The sequence below is a fragment of the Crocuta crocuta genome, unplaced genomic scaffold, assembly GCF_008692635.1.
Source record: "Crocuta crocuta isolate KB4526 unplaced genomic scaffold, BGI_CrCroc_1.0 scaffold216, whole genome shotgun sequence".
Lineage (NCBI taxonomy): Eukaryota > Metazoa > Chordata > Mammalia > Carnivora > Hyaenidae > Crocuta > Crocuta crocuta.
In genome coordinates, this window is record NW_027531504.1 from 1,837,010 (window position 1) to 1,857,250 (window position 20,241).

General features: G+C 40.2%; 1 protein-coding gene across 2 annotated transcripts in view; it reads right to left on the reverse strand.

Annotated features, from left to right (window-relative positions):
• SLC17A8 (solute carrier family 17 member 8) overlaps window positions 1-20,241 on the reverse strand; it is a 46,866-nt gene that overhangs the window by 13,346 nt on the left and 13,279 nt on the right. Inside the window, exons 2-9 of one of the 2 annotated variants that reach the window (XM_077772177.1) lie at window positions 18,916-19,168; window positions 11,715-11,833; window positions 9,782-9,896; window positions 7,481-7,568; window positions 3,577-3,663; window positions 2,867-3,006; window positions 2,592-2,741; window positions 1,495-1,627 (exon numbers count right to left, since the gene is read on the reverse strand). In XM_077772177.1, the coding sequence (XP_077628303.1) occupies window positions 1,495-1,627; window positions 2,592-2,741; window positions 2,867-3,006; window positions 3,577-3,663; window positions 7,481-7,568; window positions 9,782-9,896; window positions 11,715-11,833; window positions 18,916-19,168 (1,085 nt within the window). The remainder of the gene's footprint in view (window positions 1-1,494; window positions 1,628-2,591; window positions 2,742-2,866; window positions 3,007-3,576; window positions 3,664-7,480; window positions 7,569-9,781; window positions 9,897-11,714; window positions 11,834-18,915; window positions 19,169-20,241) is intronic. The other variant, XM_077772178.1, reaches the window with a different exon arrangement.

A 20,241-nucleotide genomic window follows, 5' to 3' on the forward strand; every position in this document is an offset into this window, starting at 1 on the left:
TTTTCCAGCCTCTAGAGCCTGCCTGCACTCCTTCGATTGCAGCTGCATCACTCTGGTGTTTGCCTCTACCATCATATCTTCTTCTCTGACTCCAACTTCTTCCCCTGTCCCTCCTGCTTCCTCTTATAAGGAATCCTGTGATTACATTGGGATAGGGTCCACTCAGAGAATCCAAGATCATCTCCCCATCTCAAGGTCCTGAACTTAATCATATCTCCAAAGTTCCTTTTGTCATATAGAGAAACATAAGCACAAATTCTGGGAATTAGAACGTGCACATCTTTGGGGGCCATTATACTGTCTACCTCAGCTACTTTGAATGCAGTGCCTTAGAGCTTCACCTCTCACTTTCCAGAGAGCAGATCCACACCTGCCAACCTTTGGCTGCCCATGGAGAAGTTCACATCAATGGCAGGGTCCCAACATCTCTGCCTGGGACCAGCAGTCAAGCTGCTGGGAGACTTGATGCCAATAGATTATTCCCAAGCTCCCTGATCAGACTTTATATCTGAAATGCTTCTGGACCACATTATGTCTGCTCTTGTGTAGCCTCTGTATAATCTTCACTTTTAAATATCCTGACCCATCTAATCTAGAGTGACAGTCCATACCTTCCCTCCTTTCGAAGTTAATATTGCAGTTGTGACCTTTCACCCATAGATGGCACTGTTCTCTACCTCCTGCTCGCACACCCTGACCCCAGTCCACAGGAGTAGCTGCAGTGACTGGGACAATGAGCTCAGACAGAGATCTTGCACAGGATCTGCCATGTGAGCAAGTCACTTTGTTTTACCCCAGTTTCTTCACTGTAAACCACAGTGAGGAAATAGCTTAGTGTCTGACACAGAAAGCATCCAATAAATGCTAATTTAAACACAGAAACAACAACAAAAAAGATTTAAACAAAAGTGGAAGGTTTAAAAAAGGTGAGCAGTCATAAACATTGTAGGGGTTCATGATTACCTTTACCTCCCCCTTTTGGAAAATCAACCAGCTTCTGATTTGTCTTTGCAAAATCAAAACATAAAGCAGAAACTAAATAAAAGCAGAAAAGTATATGTGTGTGTGTGTGTGTGTGTGCGCACGCGTGCATATGTTAGGAAAGAAGACTATTCAGAGGAAATATTTTTCTTGTGTTTCTTTCTAAAACCTGTATATAACCTACATAAGCAAAGGATTATTTGTATGGGAGAATGTATGGGAAGGACAAACAATAAAGATACGTCACAGGAAATCAGTTTGCTTTGGCTGAAGACTAAATGAAAGAAGCATTTCTGCAGTTGGAGGTGAGGACTGATTTACCAGCTAAGTTGTCCTATCTTAGGCTGCACAAGCTGGATGTTAGCAGGGGTGTGATGGATGCTCAAGAGCTGGGGGATGGATTTAGGGGCCTTTAAGATCCTTTTTGATGATTAGACAGAACCCCCAAAATCTGCTCTGCAGTTCATCTCACTCTGTAAAGGCTATTTAAGCCACCAATGAAATCCATAGTACCTCCACAGTTCATGATTTTTCTGACAGCAGTTGTGGTCAAAATTTTTCTGCTTCTTAAATAATCAGCCAATTGTCCTCCAATCGGCACAATGATGGTCATAACCATGTGTGGGACTGCTGACAGAAGACCCACCTGGAGAGAAAAAAAAAGCAATGAGCTATTTTAGCTGCTTCAGACAGATGTACTTCCCTAATCGTTGCCCACCCCTCACCAAGTTTAATCACCTAATTATAGGGGACCCAGATAGGCCTGAATTTTGTAATAAATAACAAATGAGTGAATGCTTTTAAGTATAGACCTGTCTCTTCCACCAGACTGGAAGCTCTTTGAGGACAGACCTGACTTGTATTCGTCACGGGGGCCCCGGCACCTGCCACAGGGCCCGGCACATGGTAGTTAAACACTTGTCACAGAGTGAGTGTTCATGGATGGCAACCACTAGGACTTGACTATATATATAGCTCCTCCATGGTCATTCCACACAGGACCTGGAGCTATGCAAACATCTACCTCTACTAGGCCGCTGTTCTTTCCCTGTAGGAAGGTGGTTAATTCTCTCATGATGACGGCTTATGTTTCACCATCTACATACACCTTTCCTCCCTAAAATGCAGACAACCTAATCAGAGTGGCTGGGGACATTGAAAGAGGTTCTTTCTAAATCATACAAGGCAATGGTTATTATTGCTATAACTACCATTATAGAGAGAACGGTGGTCTGCAAAGTAAGCTTTAGGGATCTTACTGCTACTCACTGAGTAATTTATAAGAAGGAAAAAAACCCTCTTACCCTCAAATCTTTTTATTCTTACTTAATATGCATTTTGTGAGTTTAGCTTCAAAAACACTTTGAGATAGAATAGAACATAAGTCCTTAAAAGCACCTTAAAACAGCTCTGATCCTTATAAAAAAGAAATTAAATAGCTAGGTATACTGTGCCCAAAATATATAACTTGTTTGACCCCTAGGGTATTAGGTGTCACAGAACTGTTATGAATTTTGATCAGCAATTTAATTATCATATCATGCAAAGATTTTTTCAGTAGAAGCAAGAGAGTTAAGGTCCAAGAACATTTGAAGCATCTATGTGTTTACCTTACTTATTGCAAATCCAAAGACCTCTTCGAAATAAGCAGGCTGACTTATTAACAGCAAATAAAAAGTCCAGCTTCTGCAAAAATTTGCCACAATGATTGCATAAACTGGCAACGATGTGAAAAATCTTTTCCATGGTGTGTTAAATTTCTAGAGAGTAAAAATACCAGGAGATTCTTAGTGACTGTATTGACATATTATTTTTCTTGAGAGAATAACACAATCACTAAAAGAAGTAGAAAATAGGCAGTCTTTATCTGTCCATCTCTACTTACACTGAGATTAACCACGTTGGCTCCTTCTCCTATACTTGTCTCTATGTAGGTCCTCTCCTCACTGGATATTGTTGGGTGAGCAGCGGGACACTCATAGGCCTGCAGAAGCCAAAATGTGTACCAAATAATCCCAAACATACCTGCAATAAAAACAAAAGGTTTAATGATATGGTTTCCTTGTCTTCTGTCTCTAAGTTGTCTGATTCTCAAAATATTGCCATATGACATGATGTTCATCTAGAAGGAAGTATTTTGTTGCTTTTCCTGTTGTTGGCTGGCACATAAAGAAACGTAATATTGTTCTCATTAAGAAAGTAACTTTAACATAAGCATTAAATGAATCATAAACAGACAAGTATTCCACTTACATGATAAACTTGTTTTAATAATCTCTATTTTCATATAGTAAATTCTTTTTTTATATTTATTTATTTATTTTGAGAGAGAGAGAGACAGAGCGAACATTAGAGAGGCAGAGAGAAAGATTCCCAGGCAGGCTCCATGCCATTAGCACAGAGCCTGATGTGAGGCTCAATTTCACTAATGGAAAGATTATGCGTGACCTGAGCTGAGATCAAAAGTCAGACACTTAACTAACTGAGCTATGCAGGCACTCCATTCATAAAGTAAATTCTTAGCCAATCCCAGTATACAGTAAAATACCATTTCTATGAGTCAACCATGGGAACTCATAAAGTCAAATTACTCACCATAAATATAAAAGACAGAGGCCCATCCAATGTACTGTACCAATACCCCAGCCAGAGGCATGGCAATCACCGCCCCTGCGTAGGAACCTAGAACAAGGAAACATGGATGGAAACTTAGCAACTGCCCCTCATGCCCCTTCAAGCCATCTCGAGTTCCTATTGTGGAGATGAGGATGAATCGAACCGAGCGAGAGTCAGAATGCCTCTGTGAAGAGGGACAAACTCCCCGTGTGCCTTACCACAAGGCTTCCAGCAGAGAAAGTTCACCGGATGCCCTTTAACTACATCCAGGTACCATGGAGGGATGAGACAAAGATTGCTCAGGCACAGCAATTTGGAATTACATGAAAAAATAGAACAAGAAGAAAAACCTCAGAGAAATTTGAAAAATTCAACCAGGTACAATATATTTTATTGTATGTTAATTTTATTTTTGAGAGAGAGAGAGTGTGACCAGGGGAAGGGCAGAAAAAGAGAGGGACAGAGGATCCAAAGCAGTTCCACACTGACAGCAGTGAGCCAGAGTCTGACGTGGGGCTCGAACCCACAAACCATGAGATAACTTGAGCCCAAAGTCAGACACTCAACCAACAAAGCCACCCAGGCCCCCCAACCGGGTACAGTACTATGTGCTGAAGACAGCAAGAAAAGGCACAAATAGATCTGTCTTTCAGAGCTCACAGTTCAGAAGGTCTTTAAATGAGGGACTTCGGACTATTAAGAAATCAGTCTTTTTAGAGTCTTGATTTTTTTTTTAATCAGGAAACAGTTCTATTCCAGGATGGCAGTATGAACAGGATGGCTTCTCTCTCCACCTACCTCTGGAATGGGCATGTGTTTAAGTTTATTTCTTTGTAAATACTTAACCTTGTAAATACTCACCTATATGTGGATGTTTATCTTGTCTAGACAAGATAATGAAGACTAGAGGCCTGGCCTCCACTATGCCCTACAGCTCTGTGATATCTGCTGTAGAAATACAAGCCCTGAAAACTCCCAATCAGTATTAACTGAATCAAAAAAAAAAAAAATTACTGCCTAAAATTCCCTCTGAGCTGTGAATGAAAAAATTCTTGCTCAGAAAAAGTGAGTAGCAACAGGAAATTCTGTATCTCAGATCCTAGTGCAAAGGGAGACCTTCAGGAAATGGGAGTTTAGGGATCTTCCCAGAGAAAGAGATTAAATTCCATCTTTCCGACCTGGGCCTGACTGGCCTGGAATCCCAAACCTGAGCATCACGGCACCAGAGGGAGTCTCTCAGTCTGTGGGGATCATTTTCCTCAGATAGAAGTTGGGAATGAAATCTCCATATCACAGAGTCATTTTGAGAATCAAATAAACTATGTCTCTAAAGATGTTTTGTAAGCTGTAGTTAGTGCTGCACAAATGCCATTACGCTACTGTAATGTACAGAATGACAATGCATTTTTTTTTTAACTTCAACTTCCTCAAACCAGGAAGACAAGCATCCAAAGGCATGTTGTTTAGAAAGAGCTGCAGGCCTGATTCTGCTGTGGGTGTGGAGAAGGTGGTCTTCCCTGGGCCATATTTCCTGGAATTGAGGGGTAGGAAAATGTTAGGGACAGGGAAGGTCAGGGAATAACCACCAGCAGCTAAGATGTGTTGGAGGCTTTGTGTGTGTCCACTATAAGGCTGAAGATTCTAGACCCAAGATTTTATATAACCCTTTTTTCAACCTCTTGGCGTTGGTACCAATATTATCCCCATTTATGGGAGAAACCAAGGCTAAGGGAAGGGAGGCAAATTGACTGAGGTCACACAGGTGTGAATCCAGAGCCTTTATCCATAGTCCTGCCTCCTCCACTTAAAAATGCCCATTATTTCCTCATACTAGGAATCATTCTTTCATAGAGGACATTTTACACTTTAAACTGTCCTTCCCTGTCTAGTAGATAAACTTTTCCTCATCCTTCTGGACATGGCTGCGTGTCATCTCCTGTCATACCCACAGCCCCTGAGCATACCCCCATGGGGTACACCATCCAAACTGCCCTGGGGGAGCTAACTGTACCTTGATCTTTCTGTGGGCTGGCGGTGGAGGACAGAGGAGCCCTCCAATGCTTGTGGAATGGCAGGAGGAAGCAGACTAGCCATTTGGGGTGGGAAAGTCCCCAGTTCTGCCCTCCCTAGCTGGGAGAACTTACTCGACTGGATATTTCCTAAAGACCCTGTCAACTCCAATATTTTTTGTGTAAGAACCGATTACTCCCAAATCTGGGTTTCCTTCTAATGACATTTTTCCTTGACTGTTCTTTCAAACCAAGACCACACCTTAGCCAGGAAAAGTAATAAAGCCTATGACTTTGATCAGGTAACTTTCCTTGAGAGTCAAACCACTTCGTAAATCAGCCTTTTAAGGGTTATAAAAACACCAAGAATGGGGAGTGGCAGCTAGTCATCCTTGCGTTGCTGGCAAATCAAAATGAAAAGCCTTATAAATAAACCATCGAAAGAAAATAAAGTCAAGGATCTGACATCTCACAAGGTCAGAATCTTATATTCTTCTAGAGCTGGCACAAGGTCAATAGTGGAAGTGGAGATGGTCTTGAACTATAAGCAAGAGGAGAAAAATGGTTTCTAAGGACAAGAGAGCTTAAAGACGCAAGATATCTCACTCTGCATTTAGTTCCAAACTAGGCATAAAATAGGCACATTGGTGAATATTCACACCAAAGTCCCAGAGATTCTATATTATTATTATTATTAATTATTATTATTATTATTTAAGAAGGCAAAGAGAAACAACAGGGGAGGAAAAAATTATAATATTCACAGAAATTAAGAGGAAACATTATTTCTCCCCTTAGCTAAGGAATACAAGTTAGTTTCTCTTAGGAAAGGCACACTAGCTTGAAAAACTAGACAGAACTAAATTCTGATCCTAATTTTTCCCAGTCTCCATTGTAGTTTTAATGACCTAAAGTATTTTTGTCTTCCCATGCCCCTCCCCACATAAAAAAAAAATTGGAAAGTATATTTCACAACTGTGTTGATGGTGCCAGCATGCACTGTCCTTGTTCAATTATTGATTGGTATCTAGGTAGACCCTTCAAATACTGATTATTTCTGAGATACATAGAGGCCCTTTCCAAAAACATGACCTGGAGTGAGACAACCTTAACAAGGTGAAGTCTGATGACCCAGGAATTAAAGTCACATCACTACTTAAGGACCACTAATATACTTTCAGGTAAGATGGATGGCCTCCATTTTCATCTGTAATGTAATGGCAAAAATTAATTAAAAGATCTCTGTGATAATGTGTACATAGTAATGTAGTGAGGAACCTTCTGAATTAAGAATCAGGTGGTCCTGGGGCCACCGGGTCTCCGTCGGTTCAGCATCCAACTCTTGATTTTGGCTCCAGCCCCACATTGGGCTCTCTGCTGTCAGTGCAGAGCCTGCTTTGGATCCTCTGTCTCAATCTCTCCCTGCCCCTCTGACCCCCCTCAAAACTAAATAAATAAACATTTAATAACAAAGAGAATCAGAGTGTCTAGATCCCCTTCCATGCTCAGTGTGACCTTGGACCTTAATTTCCATTCAATGAAACTAAACTATAAACTTTAATTTCAGTTTCTCCATCTGTAAAAAAAAGAGGAGGAAAGGGCTTGATGATTCTCTCTCTTCTGCTTTTGATTTTGGCAAATATTTGTTGGCTAATTCAACAACCACTTCCAACCCCTTCTTTTTTACCATTCTCTGCTAAAAGCACTGGAAAAGCTAGCTGCCTCTGTAGTTGGTAAAGCATTTGACACAATAGGGCCAATTGTGTCATTTTTGGACTTCTGTTATGTGAAAAAAAAAATAGATTCTACCTAGTAAGATCTTTACGTGAAGCCAAAGCATTCGCAAGTAAAGCTTACAATTCTAATACACTTACCACAAAAAGAGGTTGTGGCCAGTCGGCTTCTCTCCAAAGGTGGTGCCCACTTACTCCACATCCCGTGGCAGGCTGGGTAGGTCACACCCTGGCAAAACAGTTGAAAATAAATTATTTGATTTGACTCCAGTTTCTGTTTGTTTAAAATACGGATCCTTCTTCTTTAAGACAGGCTACAACATAAAAGCCCAATTTATAAATACCAAGTAGCCTGTGTCAGGTATTTTAACTCACTGCACAGATGCTGAAATTTGAATATCAGCTCAAATGTAAGAATGGTGGGGGATGGGGAAGAGGTCTTTATGTTTCATATTATTATTGAATATGAGTATAGGAAGGGACTTCTGCAATCAGTTGATCCATCTCCTCATTTCAAGGTGTAGAACCTGAGGCTAGAACCATTAGGTAACTACTCTGGTCTTCACGGTCGTTAATAGCATGTTCTTTCTACCCATCACTTTTTTCTAAAGTGCAGTATATGTCCCTCTAGCGGGACTAGAGTTAGATTTGAGTTGCCACAACAACCGACATTTTTTTTAAGTTCATTAATTTATTTTGAGAGAGAGAGAGAGCACGAGCAAGGGAGAGGCAGAGAGAGACAGGGTGAGAGAATCACAATCTGCATTGTCAGTGCAGAGCCTGACGCAGCGCTCAAACCCACTAACTGTGGCATCATGACCTGAACCAAAATCAAGAGCTGTAGGCTTAACCAATGGAGCCACCAAGATGCCCACAACCTACATGTTTTGTCATAATTGGTACATGTATATTCTAACGGGCTTCAGACAAAAATGTAACTGGCACACGAAACCCATGATTTCAAAGATATTGTTGCTTATGATGTTCTTTTGGGGAGTGTAGGGGCTTTTTAAATGAACTGATCTAGGGAAAAACTATAGGTAAATAATAGTACAAATTGTATATGGATATGACAAAAGTAAGAAAGGGTAGAGCTTGGGAAACACTGCTCTACATCAGGGCCTGAGAAACTATGGCCTGATTTAGCACACCATCTGTTTTTGTATTACTCGTGAGGAAGGACTGGTTTTTACATTTTTTCTAGACTCACGTTTTTATTTTCTTATTTTTTATTTTTTTATTAAGTTCTTTTTTTGGGGGGGGTGCCTAGGTGGCTCAGTTGATTAAGCATCTGATTCTTGATTTCAGCTTAGGTAATGATCTCATGGTTTGTGGGTTTGAGCTGCACTAACAGTGCAGAGCCTGCTTGAGATTCTCTCTCTCCCTCTCTCTCTGCCCCTCCCCTCCTGTATCTCTAGAAAATAAATAAACATTAAAATTTTTTCTTTAAAAACTTTTTTTAGGGGTGCCTAGGTGGCTCAGTCGGTTAAGCGTCTGACTTCGGCTCAGGTCATGATCTCACAGTTCGGGGGTTCGAGCACCACGTTGGGCTCTGTGCTAACAGCTCAGAGCCTGGAGCCTGTTTCAGATTCTGTGTCTCCCTCTCTCTCTCTGACCCTCCCCTGCTCACGCTGTCTCTCTCTCAGAAATAAATTTAAAAAATTAAAAAAATTTTTTTAAAAAACAAACTTTTTTTTAAAATTCCAGGATAGTTGACATACAGTATTATGTTAGTTTCAGGTGTATAATATAGTGATACAACAGTTCTATCTACTACTCAGTATTCATGGTTTTCAAGTGAGTAACAAATTAAAAGGAGAATAATATTTCATGGCATGTAAAAATCGTATGAAATTCAAATTTCAGTGCCCAAAAAGTTTTATTAAAATTTGGCCATGCCTATTTGCTTATCTCTGGTTGCTTTTGTTCTACAATGGTCGAGTTGAGTAGTTGCCACATGGAACATATGTCAAAGTCCAAAATATTTACCTTTTGACTCTCTACCATGCTACCTCTTTCTCTGAGTTAAATCTCTGTGTAACGCTACACCCTGGAAATTTACAGATTTATTAATAAATACATTTCAATTGCTTTAGTGGAAATGGCCCCTGCCATGTGAACTAAAGGATTTGGGCATCAGTCCTTTCATTTATTAAAGGAAATATTAAAGGGTTGGATTAGATTATCTCTAAGACCATTCCTGGCTCACCTGAAATTCTGCACTCTATGAAATAGTCCTTTATTGTGTACAAATTTGTAATCACACAAGTCATTTTCATTAAACTGCTCGTAACTGTAGTCAAAACCAGAGAGTGAAAATAGCAGAACAATGTGGAACATTGGAAAACTATGCAAAGCAGGTTTTCCTCAGAAGCTGAATTTTCTAAAGGACCATACTTTATTTAGCAATATCAAAAAAACTTTAAGGAAAGAAACTCCTACCTCCACTAGACCTTGCAAAATTCTGACACACATGACACAGCCATAATGCACTCTGGCTGCCGAAGGAATGAACATGTTCAAAGTTGATGTTAAGAAGATGGCGGCTCCAAAGACCCTGAGGGACCAAAACACTGTGTTAGTGGGCAGGTCCACTCACGGATGTGGTACTCTAGTTAAACATCAGGAATGAACCTCACCATTCATGGAAAATCACCATGGAAATTAATAGAAAGAGAAATAGATGTCATGTTAGGGTCTGGTGTATTCCAGGCTGGACTCTGGGCTGTTTTGATACCTGACCTCATCCCTGGAACAGTTACAGACAGGTTTTTGGCAGTACAGGGATGTCTGACCTGAATGAGGTCCTGAAGCTGGAAACCGACCAACAGGAGTTGAGCTGGCTGGAGATGTACCATTCTGCTTGGTCCTACTCAACTGATTCACTCTATACCACATGACATCTGCACATTTGGATTCTGTCTCCTGCTTTGCAATTCTGCTCTCACTTTACTAGAAGGCTACCGTATCTAAAATCGTGCTATGTCCTAAGACTATCCAAGCACAAAACAGGCTGTGTACCTACCTGTCTTAGCCCCCAACTCGCTGCCCAGTGTCATTTGCCCTCCCCTTCCTGCCTGGATCAGATTATCCTGGGAGAAAAGGACAGGCAGCATTTTCTTCCTTTCTCACACATTAATGATGCCTCAGCCCTTTTAACATGCTGGGAAATATTATATGAGATTTCTTTTTATGGCTGAAGTGTAAGCAGTAAATTCAAAGACCATATAAGCCAATATTCTATCACTTTTTGAAAGGAATACAATAGGTTAAGTGACAATGAATGAAGGACACAAATTAGACAAGAACATAGGTAAATACAGTCAGGCTTGTACATATTTAGATCTTATGGTAGTGAGTTTTAAACTTTTTTGACATTGACCTATAAAACAAAATATATTTTATATTGCAACCCAATACACAATCATACACACAAATTTAACTAAAACAAGTTTCAAAAACCAATACTTAAGTGTGCATGAACTAAGATATTTCCTATTCTATTTGATTATCTTCTATTTTTCTCTCTTTTTTAATAATGTGCTCATTGGTAAATCACTATGTTGATTTCATTACATCTCATGAGTTGTGTTTTAGAGTTTGAGAAACAAAGCTTTATAAAATGTACATTTCATAAAATACACATATGTACAAATCACACGGGACATACAATCAGAAGGAACCTGGAAATATTTAGTACGCTCCTTTTCCGCTACGAATATACCCTACATCTCTTCCAAGTGGCAGTCTTCTGCTTGAATACCTTTACTGACAGAGACCTCAACTGCTCCTTGAGGCAGCTCATTCCATCTTGGACAGTTTTAATTGCCCAAACAGCTACTGTAGAATCTCAAGAGCATTGAAGACATCTTACAATCTAGAGGCAAGCCCCTACTGCCCATATGACAAAACCTTTATGGTACAGGAATATATTAACATAGTACATAGGATCACAGAATGTCACTTGTCAGAGAGAACTCAAACATAACCTAAACCACGCTTTATTTCATAGATGAGGAAACAGAGACCCAGAGAAGGAAGAAAAGAGACTCAGTAGAGGTCACCAAGTGAGTTACTTAGGGTTCAGGAACTGTTTCTCCTGTTTCTCCTGAACTGATTCTCAGATTCAATCACCCTTTTGACTACATAATCACTAAAAGAATTGCAAGATAAATTAAAATTAGACAAGAAAGTAAATAAAAAGAGACTCTCAGGGAACAGAATCATATGGGATCAATCTGTGTATCACATCTATTGGAATGCTCCTATCTCTCATTCTGTGTCTCTAAATTGAGAGCCAATTGTGCAGATTTTATAAAAACACAAAATCATGTTATGATCTCTACTGCATTCATGTTACATCAATTTGTCTTACCTGTTAGCAGCAAACTTATTTGAAATGAAACCACCTGGAATTTGTGTCACAATATAACCCCAGAAAAAAGATCCATGGATAAGGCCCACTGTCTCTGGATCCCAATTAAACTGTGCTGTCTGAAATGAGAAATCAGATATAGTTGTGTTTGTAAGAAAACACTTGGCCACCATTTTTCACTGATGATCCTACATAATAACCCCATGAGGTCCTTCTTTCCTTCCTTTATTCAACAAATATTTCTGGATGGCTTCTTGGATGCTTGAGATATAGCAATGGATGCAAAAAAAAAAAAAAAATCCCTGCTCCCAGTGAGCTTGCTTTTTAGTGAGGGCAAGGCGAGATTATGTACAAATTTAAATAGACATATATGTGATACATATATATATATGATACAAATATATATGATACAACTCTTAGGCCATTGAAAATGTGAGTCTTCAGGGCTGGACTCCCTGTCATTACTTTCTTCACAAAGTAACTCATTCCTTTCAGACTCCTTGAAAAGATCCCTTCCTCTGAAGAAGCTCCCCAACTCCCTTTTGAAGTGTCACTTTTTCTTGCACTTGTCTCACAGACCTCTGTTCCTACAGTTATGGCCGCTGCACCATACTGTTCTCAAACCAGCCATTCACATTTACATTTCCCACACTGGTGGCAAGCAACTCTAAGGTGCTAGCCATGTCATTTTGACTTTATAGCCTTCATACCTAAAATAAATTCCTGGAACGTACAAGTAAATATTTGCCAAATGAGTGAATACATGAATGGTTTCATAAGTTACTGGGGCACCTGACTGACTCAATCTGTACAGCACGCAACCCTTGATCTTGTGGTTGTGAGTTCAAGCCCCAGGCTGGGTGGAGAGATTTCTTAAAAACAAACTCTTTAAAAAAAAAAAAAAAAGCACTGATATCAATATGTAAGGTGTTCCTCTTATGGAGGAAGGGTTCTTAATTATCTAGATAGTATGCCTTATAAATTCTCATCAGTTTATTTTTCTGTCACAAGTTGTTACATATTTATTTGCTCATTTATTCAACATTCACCTAGTGCCTCCTGTGTGCCAGGTAAGGTGCTAGATAGTGTAAATACTAACTCAAACAAGAATTGCCTTTGAGTTGTAGATCACACTCCATGTAACATTGGCCTGTCCTCTATGCATTATTTCCCATTTTGCCAATTAGGAGTTGAAGTTTAAGAGCAAAATGAAACTGGGGTGTCTGTCTGGCTCAGTCGGTGGAGCATGCGACTCTTGATCTTGGAATCATAAGTTCAAGTCCACATTGGGTAGAGATTACTTTTATAAAAAAAAAGAATAAATGAAAGTAACAATCATTAATTCAAATCAGCTCAGTAAGTTTTTATTTTGTGCTACTCTGTGCCACACATTTTTCTAGGCACTAGGGAAGACAGTGATTGCAGTTCACAAAAATTCCAGTGCGGACAGCAGATAGCAAACAAGTACAAACTGTGTTAGATGGTGATCAGGGATGAGGAGAAAAATAAAGCAGGGAAGGGAACAGGAAGTGCTGGATAGGAGTGAGGTAGAGTGCAATTTTAGATGGAAGAGCCAGAGAAGGCTTCACTGGGGAAGTGACTTTTGAAGAAAGCCCTACAAGAAAGAAGCAAGCAAAATCATGCTCTTTAGTATCTGAGAGAACTTTCTAGGCAGAGAAATAGCAAGTGTAAAGGCCCTGAGGTTAGAGGAATAGCAAGATATCAGGATAGCTGAAAGGTAATGAATGAAGGACAGGAGAATAGGAGTTAAAGTAAGAGAGGCTCAAATGATGAAAGGCCCTTTAGGTCACCATAAAAATCTCTGTTTTTATGCAAAAAGAATGGAAACCATTGGAAGCTTGTAGCAGAAGAGGGACACAATTTTGTTAAGGCACTGTCTATATATTTCCTCCCTTAATTCTTACAACACCTACGGGTAATCATTGGCTCTTCTTTTGTAGATAAGGATACTGAGGCTTAGAGAGATTAAGTTACTTGCCCAAGGTCATACAATTAGTTACAAGGAGAGCCAAGACCAGGACCTCTTATCTGACCCCAAAACAACAGTTTTTTGCACTGCTTGTGGAGACCTCACTTTCTCTCTAAGAAGTAAAGACTAGACTTCTTTGCCTTGCATCATGGAATGACCCAAGGAACCAAGGATCCAAGGCAGAGGGATCCACTTCATCCAGAAGCTAATTATCAATCACAGTGACCTTTGCTCACACTTTTCTCTCTGAGGGGATGGTGCTTTGGTCTATTCTCCAAAGGAGATGATACATGACAAAGAGCATGTAGGTCTGCTAAGAACTGACTTTCATCATCTCTTAAGCCCCATTAGAATCATAATGGCCCCATGTATGCACTATTACTATAAACTAGCCACCATGTCTGGTACTGTGTTAGGTGAAGAATGACCCACAGAAGATTTACACACAAAAACCTCTGGAACCTATGAAGGCTGCCTTATTTGGGAAAAGGGTTTTGTGGATGTGATAAAACCAAGGATCTTGAGATGAGTTATCCAGGATTATCCAGCTGGGCCCTAAATCCAATGACAAGTGTTCTTATAAGAGAAAGACAGAGAGAGATTTGAGACAGATGAGGAGAAGACACACAGCAAAAAACTCAAGTGAAGACAGAGGTAGGGACTGGAGTTATGCATACATATGCTAAATATGTAACAACTTGTGACAGGAAACCAAGGAAGCCAAAGAACACCTGAAGCCCCCAAAGATGGAAGAAGCAGGAAAGGACTCTTCTGCAGAGCTTTCAGAGCGAGTGTGGCCCTGATCATTATTTTTATTTTTTTTTGAGAGTGAGAGATGGCATGTGTACAAGAGAAGGGGAGGACAGAGGGAGAGAGAAACTGAATCTCAGGCAAGCTTCACGCTGTCATCACAGGGCTCCAACCCACAACCCTGGAATCATGACCTGAGCTGAAATCAAGAGTCACTAGGCCGACAGAACCACCCAGACACTCCGACACCTTCATTTCAAATTTCTGGTCTCCGCAACTGTAAGGGAATAAATTTCAATTGTTTTAAACCACCATGTTTGAGGTAATTTGTTACAGCAGCCTTAGGAAACTAATATAACTACTTAATATATCAGCACCAAAGTAACTCATTTGATCTGCAAAGCAGGTCTTTTATTCCCATTTTACAATAAGGGCAATGAGGGTCAGCAAAGAGTTGCTAGAAATACCATTCCTGCCTCCTTGCTCACATTTCCTTTGGAGAGCACTCTCTACCCCTACCCCCCATCTCAGCACCATGGGCCTCTCCCCTCCTGAGTGGCTAATCAGGCTCTCTCTGTCTGTCTCTCTCTGTCTCTCTCTCTAATCTGAACACAGAAATCTTACTTTGAAAACACTGAATACTTGAACCAAAAACAAGCCTCATTGGAGTCAAGGCCAATCAAGTACATCAGCTCCCCGGCAAGGCACTTCAGCTTTGGAGAGCAGTGAGAAGCCATGGAAAAGGAGAGAAAACAGTCCATGGAGAGGCCTGAGACGGTGGCGCATACTCAGAGAGAAGCAGACGAGGGACCATGTGGAGCAACAAAGCTGGAGACCTGAGCTAAGGATTTCCTAGTTCCCAGTAGGGCCAGCTCCACTCTGTCTTCCTGGCAAGGCCTCTGTTTATGCCTTGGAAGGAATTAGGTAAAGACTCCTTTTCTGCCCCTCATGGAATAGAGCCTGGATTTCAGTCCCACCACAGGCTAGGTCCCACTGCCCAGGGAACACACTGCACAAATAAACTGATCAGACCTGCTTTCTGCTCTTCACTCTCATGAGATCCCCTACAACCTTACCATAATTCCCTTTTTAATTTGACCTGTTTTCACTGCATTTCTACTCCTTGCAACCAGTAATTCCTGACCAGGACATAAGGGCAATTTGCCCAAAGTCCCAGAAGTTAAGTTTGAAATAAGGTCTGGCCAATTCCAAAGCCCATCCTCTTAACTCTCCAGGACTCATGATTCATGGGAAGGAGTTTGGACTTTTCCTGAGGTTAAAAAGGGATGATTGCAGAGTTTCTCAAACATCAGTCATTTATTTATTGCTTGCCATATGCTGGATGCTATTCAAAGTGATTCACATGTTTTAAAATTCATAATTATTAAACTAAAAATGAATATTCACACATCAGCTAAAACTATGCTGTATACCACTGGTAGAATATATGTCACATATTTGAGAGACCTACATATCTATGCTACTTACTTCTCTCTCTCCTTTGAAAACGAATATTTAAAAATATCTAGACTTACCCCCCCATAAAATGAAAAACCAAATAAACAAAAATACCAGACATTCAGAACCTTAAAACAATCAGTAAAATCTTTGTCATCAGGTTGAACATGTTCACCTGGTATGTAAGCTTTGTTCTATTTGAGTGAAAGGGAAATGACCTGCTATAAACTAGATTTACTGTCGAGTTTCCGAAAGGCTACAAACTCCTATTTTTGAGACCAGAAAAAATGATGCAAAGCGTATTTTAGATCTCAATCCGTTTCTCTAAGACTCCTAAGGGAGAACGATTGACACCAGAGAGCACACACTAGCATTGCTCCTTAGGTTTATCAAAATGTCTTTTCCACATGCCTCAAAGCAGATTCTGTTGACCTAGGCCTATCTTTCCAGGCAACAAACAAATGCAAACCAGCATCTCATTTGATCTGGGCCTTGGCAGCCAAGTTTTAATTAGCTGACCTTGCTCACAAAAGACTGGGAGAATGCATGTGATACACATCTGAAACCTCACTAATATACATCATCCTTTATTTAAAAAATGCATGGCTTGCCCCATTACACTTCTACTGCCCTCCCTCCCCACCAAAAAATAAACAACTAGCATATCCTTTTAGAACAAATTCAGCCGTGGCATAAAAAAGAAGCTAGAAGACTCTCCATTGTGCTCTTTTCATCTGACAGAATAATCTTTTAGCTAAAAAAGATAAAACCAAACAAAACAAAAACCCACAACTTGCAGAGCCAACTAAAGACTTCTTTTTAGTGGATCAAAATCAAATTTTCCCAAACCAGTGCTTGGCAGGAACTGTTCCAGGTAATGTAATAATGAGGCATGAAAGAAAGTGTTCTACAATAAAGTCCAGGAAATATGCACACCATACCCCGCCCCATTGGAGATTCTCACAGGATACAGCACAATAAAGGCTGTATTTCATTTCATTTCGTTTCTTCTTCACAGCAGAACAGTGACTTGCCAAACACCAATTTGGGAAACTCTGATCTAAATGTTTCTTCACATATGGACAAGGACCAGAGAACTATTAGATACCTCTCTACAATCTGCATGTATTTCCACATGAGTTATTCCAGCATGTGTGTTCAATACAATGCAATGTGTACTTATTGGGTATCTACTGGACATATATTTTCATTTCTTTCCCCATAGCCTCTATACTTCTCTAGGCCTACTACTTAAGAAGCAAACCAGAATGTATATTTCCAGTGATTCATAAAAACAATGCTTTTAAGTCACATCAGAGTATGCTTGCTTATGACTACAACAGCCTTGGTTTGAACTGGGCCTCCTACTTCTGCTCACTTCTATCCCAGTCCACTGGGAAACCACTGGCTGACAATAATTATTCCAGAGCAGCTTTGATCATACCACCTTTCTGCCCAAAGCCCACCTATGACTCCCTACATGGTTTAACAGGCTTTACCTGGCCTCACCCTTATTTACCCAGGTGTCTCCCTGTCTTTTTTTTTTTTTACATTTATTTATTTTTGAGAGACAGAGTGAGACAGAGTGTGAGGGGAAGAGGGGCAGAGAGAGAAGGAGACACAGAATCCAAAGCAGGCTCCAGGCTCTGAGCAAACGTTCAGCACAGAGCCTGATGCAGGGCTCGAACCCATGAAGCCATGAGATCATGACCTGAGCTGAAGTCAGACAGTTAACTGACTGAGCCACCCAGGGGCCCCTTGGGTGTCTCCCTGTCTTGATGCTCACTCTAATACTCTACTCTCTTAACAGAGGTTCTCAGCCTGGAGTCCAAGGATGGAATCCTGTTGATCTATGAAGTTGGATGGGAAAAATCATCATTTTTATTTTCACTAACTGCTAGCTGAAATTTAGCATTTTCTGTGATCATGAGTGTAGGCAACATACCATAGTAGTTATCACTATCTGTGACTATCACTTGTGGACATTATAAACCTATTTGCATCACAATCATCACCACTATCTTAAACTATGGTTTATACTTCAAACTTTAAAGCTACAGCAATTGTTAGACCCATTGCTAGATTTTGTCATCTGATGTGTTCATAGAGAAGTCCATATGTCTCTATATATCATAAATTTTATTTTTAAATACTTTGACATCTGTATCCTATCATACTTGGTTTCCTTTATAATCACATGCATTTTATTTTAAGAATTTAAAATAAATTATTTTGAAAAGGTGTTTATAAGTCTATAGCAGGTTGCCGAAGGGGTCCATGGCATTGCACAGAAAAGATGAAGAACTCCTATCTCAGTTCCTAAACACATCATTCCCGTTCTCTATCTTTCCTTTTCTCTCCCTCCCTCTCCCTTCTCTCAGACAGTCTTTCACACATGATGTTCCTTTTTCTTCACTCTTCTTTTCACCCCACCAAACACTCTTTGTCAATCCCTCCTTATCTTTCAAAGCCATCATTTCCTCTGGGAATCCTTTCACAATATCAAAGTCTGGTCTAAAGTTCTCCTCTATGACACCTGGCGTTCTGAACGTCTTTAGCATAGCACCTACAGCTATGAATTACTTTTTTTAAGTTTACTTATTTTGAGAGAGACAGAGACAGTGCCAGAAGGGTAGGGCCAGATAGAAGGTGAGAGAGAGAATCCCACGTGGGCTGCACACTGTCAGCACAGAGCCTGATACAGGGCTCGAACTCACAAACCGTGAGATCATGACCTCAGCAGAAACCAAGACCTGGAAGCTTAACCAACTGAGCCACACAGGTGCCCCAAACTATGAATTGTAATTACTTATTTGTACATCTCTATGAGGGCAAGGGCCCATCCTGTGATGTTCACCGTTCTATTCCCTCACCTTACACAGTCCCTGGCATGTGGTAGCCATTCTACATTTTTGTCACATCAGTGGAAGAGGCGCGTGCTTTCTTTCCTAAAATAAGTCATTTGCACAGCTGTGGCCAAAAGAGCCCCCACCAAATTCTGACCTGAATTTCTGGTTTTCCATCAACATATACAGTGCTGTTGTTGACCATTTCCACGATGGCAACTCCAAGATTACAGCGAATCCCAAAGGAAATGCAGAATCCCAGCCCACTCATAATGGCAATGATGTAACGCTTGGGGATGCCACAGCAGTGGCAGTTGCAGAGTGGGGGCTTCTGCCTGGAAGTCTGCACTGGCCTTCCTTCTTCATCCAGCTCAGTGTTATCTTCTTCCTCATTGGTACCATCGATTTTTCTACAGTGGAAGAAAAATGGTCAGAGATGAAAAGCCAGGATTAGAGAAAAAAGGAAGTGTACTAGTCAAAAGAAGAAAAAGGGAGACCCAAAGTAGAATACAGCCTGCATTTTAAAAAATTGTTATTGTCGGGGCACGTGGGTGGCTCATCTGTTAAGCGTCCAACTTGGACTCAAGTCATAATCTCATGGTTCGTGAGTTTGAGCCCTGCGTCAGGTTCTGTGCTGACAGCTCAGAGCCTGGAAACTGCTTCGGATTCTGTGTCTCCCTCTCTCACTGTCCCTCCCCTGTTTGTGCTCTCTCTCTTAAAAAGTAAACATTAAAATTTTTTAAAAAATCTTAAAAGTTGTTATTATCATTAAAACAAATGATAATAGCTAAAATTACTGATATTCTGGATATTGCACTTTTATGGGCATTAGATCATTTAAATCTCATAACTCAATGACTTGGATAATGTTATCTTGCCATTATACAGACCAGGAAACTAAGTCATTTGAGATGGGATACAAGTTAAGTCCAAGTATGTGTCCTCAACAATATACTTTACTGAATTTCCTGCTGGACAAGTACTGACAGACTTCAGCCACATTGAATGACACAGCTATTACACTTGACCTTGAATTTACTGTCACCTAAAGTTTGCTTAAAATATATACAGTGGAAAATCAACCCATTTGCAGATTCTTAGCTCGAGGTAGCGAGGTACATTTTCTCTCACAACATGTACCCAGTTGGTTGTATATCCTTTCTTCCTAGGTGGTTCTTCTAAGGTGGTGATCCTCTGGCACCTTTTAACCAGATGTTAGGATTTTTCATTGACTTCTACAGGTTCAGATCACGGTATGTCAATTATAGTGAATTTACGCTTTTCTTAAAAAAATAAAAAGTACTTTGGCAAATTGAACACTATGTCAATTATAAAAGGAGCTATTTGCATCTTCTTATACATTGTAACCCTTTTGAGGATGTTGCCATGGCCCAATTAAGGTTCAAGTTTTTGTAAAAAATGAGCAAACCTTGTAAGTTTCCATGAATATGAAATTCAGTAATAAGCAGGTAATACAATTAAC